Here is a 12,696-nt window from a genome sequence, read left to right as displayed (position 1 = left end):
TATAACTCATGATATGCCAAGCTTGTCTTTTGTTCTTTGGTGGTTTTTGTTTGTTATTAATGAGGGCAACAATGTTTTCCATATAAATTGTCATTATCGATCCTACTCATGTATTTAAACAAAATAAAGGAACCTGCAGTGAAGAGTGTTCTGAGATGCTTTTTCTGAGAATTTTGCTGGGGGTTCCAGGGTAATGCCCATGGGTGGAAATGAAGAGGAATATAGAGACCCACCATAGCAGCACTGCCAGGAAGCATCAGGGTTTTGTCTGTCCAGAGCTACTTTCATCCCACTTCTACAATCTCCTTCTGAGTCTTTTCTGTTGGCATAAGCCTGATTGTTCCTGTAGCTTGGTCACAGTACTGCTGTGTGGCAATCCTGTGACCACAGGCAGGGACTGGCAACGGGCATTTTTGTGACACAGCTGGCCTCCAGAACAGCATTTCCATCCCATAAAGTTATTCTACTCAGGGTAGTGCCTGGCGGCTCAGGTCTTCCTTCACAGTTGTTGTCAAGAACATTGCAGTCCAGAAATGGACTCCAAGAGGGACCTGGCTTTGCCTGTTTCTCCATGAGCTCAGGGTGAAGTGATCAGAGCCCCAGCTGGGTGTTTGAGGGTATGGGGGCTGGCTCAGGTTTTGCTTGTTGGTGTCCAGCACTCAGGCAGATGGTGAAGAATCTCCAATTAACCTGCCTGGGGCACTACAGCATGTGCTGGGGCTGGTGGCAGGTGAGCAGATGTTGGAAGGAATCAGGAGAGCCCAGGGGAGCTGCAGGGACAGTGTGTCCCAGGGGGTCAGCAGTGAATGGAGCCCACAGAGTATGAGCCTCTTCCAGGTGGAGTCCCCCTGCGATAAAGTGTTAAGTCTGGATGTGAGCAGGACTAGAAGAGCCCCGTGACCCAGGGGACGTAGCAGGATCAGGGAAAGAAGTCTGGTGAGCGAATGTGGAATGTGAATAGTGGAATGCCATAGGGTGCAGCACCCAAACACTTCTCATGGCACTGCAAAGAAGGCAGGCTTCCTCTGAGCACCCTCGACAGCCACAGAAGAGCTGGTGTGGGAGGCAGTCAGTGGAACAGCCCCATGAGCTGTCTCTGCCTCCCAGCCTGCCCAGCACAGCCCTGCAGAGTGCCCCTGTGTCCCAGACACCACAGCCCCCTTGCTCTGCAAAGCAGTACCACCTGCTGGGACTGTGGGGAGCATGGGGAGAGGGTGCAGGAATGGCTGGCCAGGCCAGCACAGGCATGCTCCTTCCTGGGAAAGGCTCTCTGTTGATGTGGGAAGTCCTGGAAGGAGAGTGGGACCCCGTGTGTGTGCAGGGGATCCCTGGAAAGAGAAACCCCTGGGTACTTCTGCAGCTTGGAGCAGGCTGCCAGGGCTCGGCGGCAGCAGGAGCTGCCTGAGGAGCTCCAGGACCAGGGCTCTCAGCCCAGTTCAGAGAGGTGGTTTGTTCCTCTGCAGCGGGACACAGAATGGCTCAGTCAGAAGTCCAGATGTGCCTGGTACAGTTGAGGCTTCAGCATGCACATTGTGTACATGTGCTGAGGTGAACCTGAGGCTGCACAAATGCCCTCAGCCTTTGTCCATTCCTCATGCCGTGGAGAATGAAGGCTGGTCAGCCTCACCTCAGTCCTGCGAAGGTGATGGGGCAAGCTTTTCCACAGCCACCTCCAGGCACTTGAAGGACAAAAACAGGATTGATGAACCCATAGAGGAAGGGAAGGGAAGGAAAGGGAAGCAAAGGGAAGAGAAGGTGCTTACTTGTCTTTAGCAAGGCCTTTGGCTTTGTCTCAGAGAATTCTTATAGCCAGAATGGTGCTATGTGGACTTAAATGGATGAGGCTGTGGGTGGGCCAGTTTGCTGGACAATCAGGCCCAGGTATCATCCATGACACATAGTGCTGTCAGCCAGTTCTTAGCATCATCCCTCAGTGATCAGCAGTTGGGCTAACTTTGAATGTCATTATTAACTTTCTGAAATACCGGATGGAGCACACTTCCAGATCTTTTCTGGATGGTGTCAAGCTCAGATGAGCCCTTGAGCAAAATTATCTATTTAGTATACCTTGAGCAGAAGAGTTGAAGATAAAAATAAGATAGAAATCAGAGGTCTCTTGGAACATTTATTTATTTGTTTAGTGTGATTCAATGACCTTTCCTTTGGAGAGCTCTCTGAAGACTAGCAGGAAGAGGAAGAAGAAAAGAGAGAGAGGCAGAGGCAGAGGTACATCTTGTGTTACTGTGACCACAGTCGATCCTGCAAAGAATGATTCAATATTTGAAGCAGTGGTAGATAATTTCCTTTATAAACTAAGGTTAGAAAATATACTTGATAAGCTTACGTTTTTACTTCCTCAGGCCCTGGCTAACAATGACGATGCCAGGTGAATAAGTTGAAGTCTGTGGTGCAGACACTTAACAACCAGTAGGAAGCCTCTGGTCACCTCAGCCTCTGGAGCACACAGGCCAGCAGCAGTAACATGGCTGGGGACAGGGCCTATGAGGTGACTGCTTCCTGAAGCAGCTGATGTGTCAGCCCTTCCCGCCTGGCTGACATCTGTGCTTTTCCACTTACACCTGCCAGCATCCCTGATAAGGCAGCAGAAGGCACCTGCTTGGCACACTGGTTGTGAGATGCCCTCTGTCTGAGAGCCTGATAGGCCCCATGCAGGAAGAGGCCTTGGGTATGGGTTTTCACATCCCTTCTGCCTGAGCACATGGTGGGACAGCAATGGGCACACAACTTGGTTAAGTCTACCTGGGAAGCTGGAAGGCCAGCAGCAGGCAAGTGGCATCGAAGATCCTGGTGAGGATTCTCTGGCAGTGGAAAATAGCAGGAGAGAGTCAAAAATGGGACAAAGTGCTGCTTGGAAGGTGAAGAGTGGGAATGAAGAGGAGGAAATGTCACTGAACGGGTAGTGCTGTGGGACCTGACATCACCCAGAAGGAGTCTGTGGTCAGCCCATGTCACTGTGTTTCAAGGAATAGTCATGGAGACTGGGAAGAAAACATTAAAAAGCAGGGAAAAGTGGGAAGGGACTGGGCAGTGCAAAACAGCTTGTGGTGGAGAAGACCAAAAGCACTGGCAAGGCTGGAAGGCCCCAGCACAACCAAGGGCTTTGTCCCCTTGGCTATGGCAGTTGTCTCTGCTACTGAGGCCCATGAGAACACATGCTGTGCTCATGACACTGGGGCCTTGTTGCCTCCTTGCAACCCAGTGGGGAGGCCAGCAGGTGTCGTAGCATTGTCCTTCACACAACATCACACACCCCACATCCCACTGCCCCAGGAAGAGCCCTGAGTCATGGGTGAGGGACAGGACCTCCCTGCCCAGGGGCTGGGGGCCAGGGCTTGGCCTTTCTGCTTCACCAAACAAACCAAGGCTTTTACTCAGCATCAGAATCTCCTGCCCAGTGCCTTTGCCTACCTGCAATCATAGCTTCCAACTGTCTAACAAGTCCATGGGGAGGCTTTGTCAGTAATGACCCTCACTGGGGCCCATTAGTACTCCCAGACAATTCAGAGTTTCCGTCTGACTTGAACTTCTCCTGCAGTTACATCATTCTCCTCTCACTACCTGAGGTTCATGGACTCAGCACCAAGTGCACCATGGAGCTCACTACAATTCAGCCATTTTCTTCCAGTCTTCTAGACTTGTACAGTTAATTAGTGAGGTTTCAATCCTGCAGTTAAAGAGGAACTTTTCAACAAGCACTTTACAGAAAGTATTTTCTTTATTTAAGATTAGTTTCCATTAGTTTTAAATTTTGCAAAGAAGTGATAGCACCATTCTCTAGTTGACATGGATCCAATGTGCCTCCTAAGTAGATCTGGATGTGTAGGAAAAGCAGTCCTTTGCAGTCCTAGACTGTATGGGCAACCTTGCTGCTCACCTCTCCATCCCCACCACTTCTCTCATCAGCCACCTGGGACTTGCATCACTTTTCCTTACACTAGACTTCTCCACTGCAGTCTACAGCTGCTTTTTTTTTTGCACTAACTCCTGCCTCCTTTCCTCAGACATCTGTCTGCACATGTTCTTTGTTTTTATTTTGTTGTGTGAGTGTCTTTGTTTTCAGTATTTATAAAAATATATATAAAAAAGAAACAAACACCAACAAAATGAAAAGAAATAAACAGAAACCAGAGCCCACAACTGTGAGCCAACTCTAACTTGCCTCCAATGAGGTGCACCATCCACAACGGATGACTGTACAAGAAATTTTTGGCACAGAGTGATAGGAAATGGTGTGGCGGTTTTACCGTGCTGGGCAGCTAAACCCCACAACCGCTCTCTCACTCCCCCTCTTTTAGATGAGGAGGGGGAGAAGTAAAGCAAAGAACAACTCATGGGTTGAGATAATGATAATTTAATTAAAGGGAAATAATAATAATAATTAAATAAAGATTACTATGAACTAAACAAGTTAACTAAAGGGAAATAAAAAGAGAAAGGGGAAAAGGGAGGGGGAAAGGGAAAAATAAAAAAGGACGGAGGAAAAAAAAAAAAAAAAACAAATAAAATAAATGAAGGCTATATGGAAGTCCAGAGGAAAGAAATTACTCTCTACTTCCCACAAACAAGCGATGATAGACCACATTCCTTGAAGCAGGGCCCCAATGCACGTAGCTGGTGTTCGAGAGGAGGACCGACATTTTCCCAACGAGAGCCCACCCCTCCCCTCTTCTTGTTTCCACCTTTTATTGCTGAGTGTGACATCACATGGTATGGAATATCCCTTTGGTTGGTTTAGGTCAGCTGCCCTAGTTGTTGAGGGATTTCTTGAAACAGCAAAAATCCCATGGCTTGCTGTAGCTGAGCAAACCAAGCTACCAGGGCAACTATGAGAAGTTCCCATGACAGTGTTCCCACATTGCCCAATTGAGGAATTCAGGAAAATATTGTTACCAGTAGCTGGCCTCAAGGACAAGGTCTATGTGACTGCTAATCACAAGGGGGTTGTTTTCTTGCAGGTGGGGTTGTTTTCTTGTAGCTGTTTGTCTGAGTGCTTTTGACCAATAATCTTGTGTGAAACACTGTCCACCCCTGTTAAGTTCTCTATAAAAGTTAGGCTATTCAGGCAATAAAATGGAGCATGATCTGACTCTACTGGTGTCTGTCGTGCTTTCGGCCGTGCTTCCTGCAACATATGGCGCCCAAACAGGCTGAGACCCGAACAGGCTGAGACCCGAACAGGCTGAGGCCAGGACATCGGAGCGGCGCCAGGACATCGGAGCGGCGCCGGGACAGAGATCTGAGGCACACGGCAAGCCGACCACCGCACAGAGAGAAGCATTGAAACACCCTACTAACCGACCTGGGCAACGGCCTCGGGGTGAGAAAAGGAATCGCGGAGAGACGCGGAAAAAGGAATCGCGGTGAGACGCGGAATCGCGGAGAGACGCGGAAAAGGGAGTCATGGAGAGACGCGGAATCGCGGTGAGACGCGGAATCGCGGAGAGACACGGAAAAGGGAATCGCGGTGAGACGCGGAATCGCGGAGAGACGCGGAATCGCGGTGAGACGCGGAAAAAGGAATCGCGGTGAGATGCAGAATCGCGGAGAGACGCGGAATCGTGGGGGGATGCGGGAAATTTGAAGTAATCGCATGAAATTGAAGTAATCGCGGTGCGATACGGGCCATCCGAGATCGAGTTGCTACGGGAGACCAGAGGCGTCAGTGGACAATGGCGGCCGACCCTCACCGTGTGGCGAGTCGGCACAGAGCAGAGGGGCGGAGATCAGGACCCTGCAGCCTGTCTGACATAACCATGGAGACAGCAGCAGCAGCGGCTGTGCTGCTTCTCTCTGGCATTCTTTTTATAAGAAGTTATCTTGCAATGCAAAAAAAAGACTATTCGTCCCCAGATCGGTGTTATAACTATGTTTCTGGATAACATTCCGTGGGGTTGCCACATTCTACAGACTATTAATGACGATTTAGCTCTATTGCAGGGCAGGAGAGCAGAGACGCAGATTACACCGCCAAATGACCACCATCAGTCAGGCTCGTTCACAAACAGCTGCTAGGGTTGCAGCTGGCACGGCCTGCAGCTGTATAGCAGACGTTACACTCTCTTTCCTAACTAGTAATCATGTGTCTCACCCATTTGTGGTGAATGGTCAGTGGTAAAAAAGAAAAGGGGGAGAGTAAGGGGCGACAAAGACAGAAACGGTACCAGGAGGATGCCACTGACACTAACGGCATGGGTAATAGGAGCAGTATAAGTGACACAGGTGCAGGGCGGCGGTGGGTGCTGCCGCGCTGCAGGGCACTCTGCCTGCTGCTCGCCCTCGCCGGCCTGTGCACTGCTGCCGACGGTGCTAGAGCAAAATGTGAAGACTGCTTAGATGGCAGTGATGAGAGTGCTTGTGTGAAGAAGACGTGTGCTGAATCTGACTTTGTGTGTAACAGTGGTCAGTGTGTGCCAAATAGATGGCAGTGTGATGGGGATCCGGACTGTGAAAATGGGTCTGATGAGAGTGCTGAGCTGTGTCATACGAGAACATGCCGGGTAAATGAAATCAGCTGTGGTCCTCAGTCAACCCAGTGTATCCCAGTGTCCTGGAAATGTGATGGTGAAAAGGACTGCGACAGTGGAGAAGATGAAGAGAATTGTGGCATTGTGACTTGTAGTGCAGCAGAATTCACATGCAGTAGTGGGCAATGTATTTCCAAAAGCTTTGTCTGCAATGTTCAAGATGACTGCAGTGATGGTAGCGATGAGCTGGAGTGTGCACCTCCTACCTGTGGTGTTCATGAGTTTCAGTGCAAGAGTTCTACCTGCATCCCTATCAGCTGGGTGTGTGTTGATGATGCTGACTGCTCCAACCACTCGGATGAATCTTTGGAGCAGTGTGGCCGCCAGCCTGCACCTCCAGTGAAGTGTTCTACGAGTGAGGTGCAGTGCGGCTCAGGTGAATGTATCCACAAGAAGTGGTGATGTGATGGAGATCCTGATTGCAAGGATGGAAGTGATGAAATTAACTGCCCTTCTCGGACCTGCAGGCCAGACCAGTTCAGATGTGAAGATGGGAACTGTGTCCATGGGAGTAGGCAGTGCAGTGGTGTGAGAGACTGTCTGGATGGCACTGATGAAGCAAACTGTAACAATGTTATTCAGTGCTCTGGACCTGGCAAATTCAAGTGCAGAAGTGGAGAATGCATAGATATCAATAAAGTGTGTAACCAGCAGAGAGACTGCAAGGACTGGGGTGATGAGCCCTTGGAGGAATGCATCATAAATGAATGTGACTGTCCAGCTGGGTTTGAGTTTATAGACAAGAGAAACTGTGGAGACATTGATGAATGTCAAAACCTTGGTATCTGTAGTCAAATGTGTATCAACCTGAAAGGTGGCTACAAAAGTGAACGTAGCCATGGATATCAGATGATTCCTGCTACAGGAACCTGGAAAAGGCCATACTGGTACAAAGACACAAATAACACCTGTGATTGCAATGACACTGCTAAGCAGGGTTTAGGGGTTTATAGCATGGAGACAAGGGGTAACAACTACAGTGTTTGGAACAATTGTACACCTTTGGCCCTACCTCCTGATGTGCTTCTGATTTGTGGGGATGGGGCCTGGCAAGGTATCCCTGCAAATGCTATCAGATGTCCATGTTACATAGATAAACTCATTGTATTTGCTCCTAGCTTGTTACAGTTGCGTGAGATCACCAGACATGACAATGGACATTGCTTGCATTGGATTGCAATGATAATGTTGAATTGTGTGGGTTAGCAGCTAGAGAGGCATTAGCAATTTCAGTGCCTGGAGTGGCATCTGCGGCCACACGTAACAACTTAGAAAAATTGGTATGCTGGGCCGAGAGGCAAGCCTATGCCACGACAGAGATACTTGAGGAGATGTTACCAGATCAAAATAGTCTGCGACATCTGCTTTTACAGGATCAAGCTGCTATTGACATCTTGCTTTTGGCTCAAAGGAATGGGTGTGAGGACTTTAAGGGAATGTACTGTTTAAACCTTTCTGATCATAATGAGTCAATTCACAAATCCATTACTTTCCTGAAAGAGCACATGAGAAAGATTCAATATGGTATCAATCCTTTCAATCAATGGTTCACTGACTTGTTTGAAACAAAGTGTAGATGGTTGCTGGGTTTAATCACAAGGGGATTAAGGATTTGGTTTATGGTGGTGGTAATCATCGTTGTGTGTTGCTAAAGAGTTACTTGTAAAACTGCTGTGTCAGGCTTGGTTTGCTCAAAAGAAGAAGGGGGAATTGTTGAGGGATTTCTTGAAACAGCAAAAATCCCATGGCTTGCTGTAGCTGAGCAAACCAAGCTACCAGGGCAACTATGAGAAGTTCCCATGACAGTGTTCCCACATCGCCCAATTGAGGAATTCAGGAAAATATTGTTACCAGTAGCTGGCCTCAAGGACAAGGTCTATGTGACTGCTAATCACAAGGGGGTTGTTTTCTTGCAGGTGGGGTTGTTTTCTTGTAGCTGTTTGTCTGAGTGCTTTTGACCAATAATCTTGTGTGAAACACTGTCCACCCCTGTTAAGTTCTCTATAAAAGTTAGGCTATTCAGGCAATAAAATGGAGCATGATCTGACTCTACTGGTGTCTGTCGTGCTTTCGGCCGTGCTTCCTGCAACACCTAGTGATGTTTCTCTCCTCACTTTTTGCCCACCCCCTAGGAGGGTTAGATAAAGGCCCAGTGCTGTGCCACTGCTGCTCAGCAGTAGACACAACACTAGTGTGATAACACTGCTGTTCCAGCTACAAGTGCAGAGTACGGCACTGTATGGGCTGCTGCCAGGAAAGTTAACATTCCAGCCAGACCCAGTACAAATGGTAGAAGAGAAATGCAGCTACAGAGTTGGCTACAGGGATGATGAGAGGAACTGCTGAAATACAGGCAAGCTCAACCTCCCCAAAATCCCTAGAAGCAACTGGGTATATGAGAAGTGTCTGAATGACCAAAGAGCAAGAACAAGTGAAGGGGAACTCTGCAGAACAGTGGAAACTGCACATGTCCACACATTCTGCTGGAAAGGTGACTTCCAGCATGGTCTATTTTGTATGGCCAGGTGGAAATACCACAGAGACTCAGGAGATGAAGTGCAGTACTTAAGAGAAAATCTGGCAATGCAAGTACAGGGGAAGATCAGTATTTGTCTCCCACTATAATAGACATTCTGAAATATGATAATTTTGATGTCATGGGAAACCTTTCACATTGTATTAAAGCTGTTCAGTTATTTCAGCTGACTGTAATGTGCTGGTTGAGGTGAAATATTTGAAATGCTTTAAAAACAAGCAGTTAATACTCAGGCCTACAGCAATAAAATGACAATTTGCTGTCCTACATGGAGCTCTGAAGCCACAAAACCCTCCCTGCCCAGGACTGTTCATGCTACCCCTCACTCCTGGCACTGAGAAAATCTGTGGTTTGTTGACCTCTCCTGCCTGTTAGAGCAAAGAAAAACAGAGTTAAAAAGGTTCCCTGAAATGCTCCATCTTTGAATGGGTAAATTTGTGACAATCATACCCATACTCTCTGCCTTTCTTGGTGGAAATATTCACATTTTCTGTCTGTATAGTGAGATATATATTTGTATAGCTAGAGCTGTAACCATAGCTATACGTGCAAGTAAAGGTAAATGTATATACAGAGTTACACATGTACAGATGGATAACTGGGAGAGAGGCAGGCAAGTGGCTGTAATTCTAGGATTTTTCATCACCTGAATTATCAGGAAACTAACCCAGCAATGATGGGCTTGCTGGGTTGGCAAGGGAACATTTCCAAGGATACTAGAGGTTTCCACGTGTCTTTCTAGATCCAGCTGGTGGTACTTTGCTGAGGGCCACAGGAATCCTTCTCCATCATCCTTCCTTGAGCAGATTGGTCTCCCCCAGAATCCCACACTGTAGAGTACTTCTTTTGCTGTGGACATCTAAAGTTAGCAGTATCCCTGTGGAAGGTTCCACCTTGGGTGTCTCTCTGCAGCGTTGCCCGCTTGCCACGAGCTCCCCTTGGGCCCAGGAGCCTGGCCCAGCTCAGCAGCAGAGGCCCAGCCCAAGGCCTCCCTTGCTCTGCCCCCCACCAGGCTCCCTGCACATGGCCCTGGGGCTGCAGGGGAACCTGCTGGCAAACAGCCTGAAGGAAGCCCTGGGCTTCCCTCCCTCCCCTGGGCACACACACTTCTTGACAGCAGGATCATTTCTTCTAGCAGAACTAAATAAATAAATAAAATTTTCAACTGAAGAATCTCGTTGCTTTGTCCCATTTTCAGAGAGTACATAAAGACAGGGACAGGGATATCAGAGAAGCATAGAAACATTATGATTGAAAAAGATCTCCATCTTGGTCCAGCCATACCCCTACCTCCAGTGTCTCGTTACCTCCAGTGTGGCAACCGTATCACTCTGCGTGGTGTCACTGAAAATTTTCTGAGTGTTTATTATATTTGGATGAGACCTCCAAGATCATCTGGTCCAGCCATCACCCTATTACCAACATCATAAACTAAACCATGCTTCTAAGCACCACGTTCCAACCTTTCCTGACCACTCTTTCTGAGAAGAAATGTCTCGTAATTTCTAACCTAATCCTCCCCTAGCAAAAAATGAGGCCATTCCCTCTAGTCCTATCCCTAGTTATCTGTGAGAAGAAGCTGACCCCCAACTTCCCACACCTTCCTTTCAAGTAGTTGTGGAGATCAATAAGGTCTCCCTGGATCCTCCTCAACCCCAGACTAAAAAAAAAAAAAAAATTTCCTCATCCTCTCCTCAGAAGATTTGTGTTCCAGGCCCTTCACCAGCATTCATATCCCTTCTCTGGACACACTTCAGGGCCTCAATGTCCTTCTTGTACGGAGTGGCCCAAAACTGAACACAGTACACGAGGTACAGCCTCACCAGAGCATAGTACAGGGGAATGATCACCTCCCTGGTCCTGCTGGTTACACTACTCGCGATACAAGCCAGGATGCCATTGGCCTTCTTGGCCACCTGGATACGCTGGTGGCTCATGTTCAGGCAAGCTTTGACCATCATCCCCAGTTCCCTTTCCTCTGCACAACATTCGAGCCACTCTGCCCCAAGCCTGTAGCATTGAATGGGGTTATTGTGAGCAAAGGGCAGGACCCAGCACTTAGCCATAGTGAACCTCATCCCATTGGCCTCTGCCCATTGATCCAACCTGTCCAGGTCCCTCTGCAGAGAATCGTCTATACACCTGTGCTTAGGAAAGTGGTTCAGCTGGCTCGATCAAAACTTTGCACTACAGGTTTATAGTCCTGGGCCTAGGAAATGGTTCAGCTCCCTCCTACCTGCCCCTGACCCACAGGAGCTAGGATTCCTCTGCCTGAGTTCAGGTGTGCACAACATAGATTCATAGACTCATAGAATCATTAAGGACCTCCAAGATCATCCGGTCCAACTGAACCCCAACAACATGGGCACCTGCATGTGAGCTCTTCGTGTTATTTCCCATTATGATTAATGGAGATGAAGGCCTGGAATCTGATGCAACCACCTGGTGACACCGGACATCAGAGCCTGGTGACTCTGAGGGGCCTGTTGTGATCGAAGGTAGGTGCAGGTGTCTGCAAACTCTAATGGAGGAATCTTGAGGGAAAGGGCAACATTTGTGGGCATGCCTTCGGAGGTTGTTGGGGAAACACAGAATCATAGAATGGCTTAGATTGGAAGGGACCTTAGAGATCATCTAGTTCTACCACCACCCCCCGCCATGGGCAGGGACACCATCCACTAGCCCAGGTTGCTCAAAGCTCCATCCAACCTGGTGTTGAATATTTCCAGGCATGGGGCATCCACAACTTCTCTGGGCTATCTGTTCTACTGCCTTACCACTCATAGGAAAGAATTTCTTTCTTACATCTAATCTAAAGCTACCCTCTTTCACTTTAAAGCCATTAGTCTTTGTACTATTAGCACATTCCCAGACAAAGAGTCCCTCCCCAGCTTTCTTGTACACAACAAGGCCGTAGTGTCATGAGCACAGCATGTCTTCTCATGCGCCTCAGTAGCAGAGACAACTGCCATACCCAACAGTACAAAGGCCTTGGTTCTACTGGGGCCTTCCAGCCTTGCCAGTCCTCTTGGTTTTCTTCACCACAGGCTGTCCTGTGCTGCCCTATCCTTGCCCCCTTTTCCCTACAGGCTGTAGGCACCCACCTTGCTTCTCCACATTGCTCTCATCCTGACATTTCCTGACTTTCACTGATGTCTGCCCACACTCCCTGGCAGTTCCTTGAAACACAATGGCATGGATTGACCACAGACTCCATAGGGGTTACCTCTGGCACCTCAGCTCTACCCTTTCAATGACACGTCCTCCTCATGTCTACTCTTCACCTTCCAAGCAGCACTTTGTGACCGTTTTGACTCTCTCCTGTTGTTTCGCAGCCAGATGGGAATCTGGAGAAGAATGGAGACTGCATGTGTCCAGACAGTCTGCCAGAAAGGTGACTTCCAGTATGGACTGTTTAATCAGGGCAGGTGGAAATACCTGAAAGAGATGAAGTGCAGTACATAAGAGACAAAGTTCTGGCAATGCAGGTACAGAGGAAGATAAGTACTTTTTCTCCTCCTGTAATAAACTCGCTAAAAAAAATATTCTGATGTCATGGGAAAACAAACATTGTATCAGAAATGTTCCATCATTTCCGCCAATTGTAGTGTGCTG

The 12,696-nt window shown here is 48.2% G+C and overlaps 1 protein-coding gene across 1 annotated transcript; it reads left to right on the top strand.

The window, feature by feature from the left end:
* The first annotated feature begins 5,690 nt into the window (after positions 1-5,690).
* LOC116501574 (very low-density lipoprotein receptor-like) lies at positions 5,691-12,479 on the top strand. The gene is given in 4 exon segments (XM_032207174.1): positions 5,691-5,709; positions 6,247-7,404; positions 8,595-8,617; positions 12,417-12,479. Coding segments are annotated over 4 exon segments (1,263 nt in total).
* The last annotated feature ends 217 nt before the right edge of the window (positions 12,480-12,696 follow it).

This window comes from Aythya fuligula, unplaced genomic scaffold (genome assembly GCF_009819795.1).
Source record: "Aythya fuligula isolate bAytFul2 unplaced genomic scaffold, bAytFul2.pri scaffold_46_arrow_ctg1, whole genome shotgun sequence".
Classification (NCBI taxonomy): Eukaryota; Metazoa; Chordata; class Aves; order Anseriformes; family Anatidae; genus Aythya; species Aythya fuligula.
The sequence above is the reverse complement of the archived record's forward strand: the minus strand, read 5'-3'. Positions and strand labels throughout refer to the sequence as shown.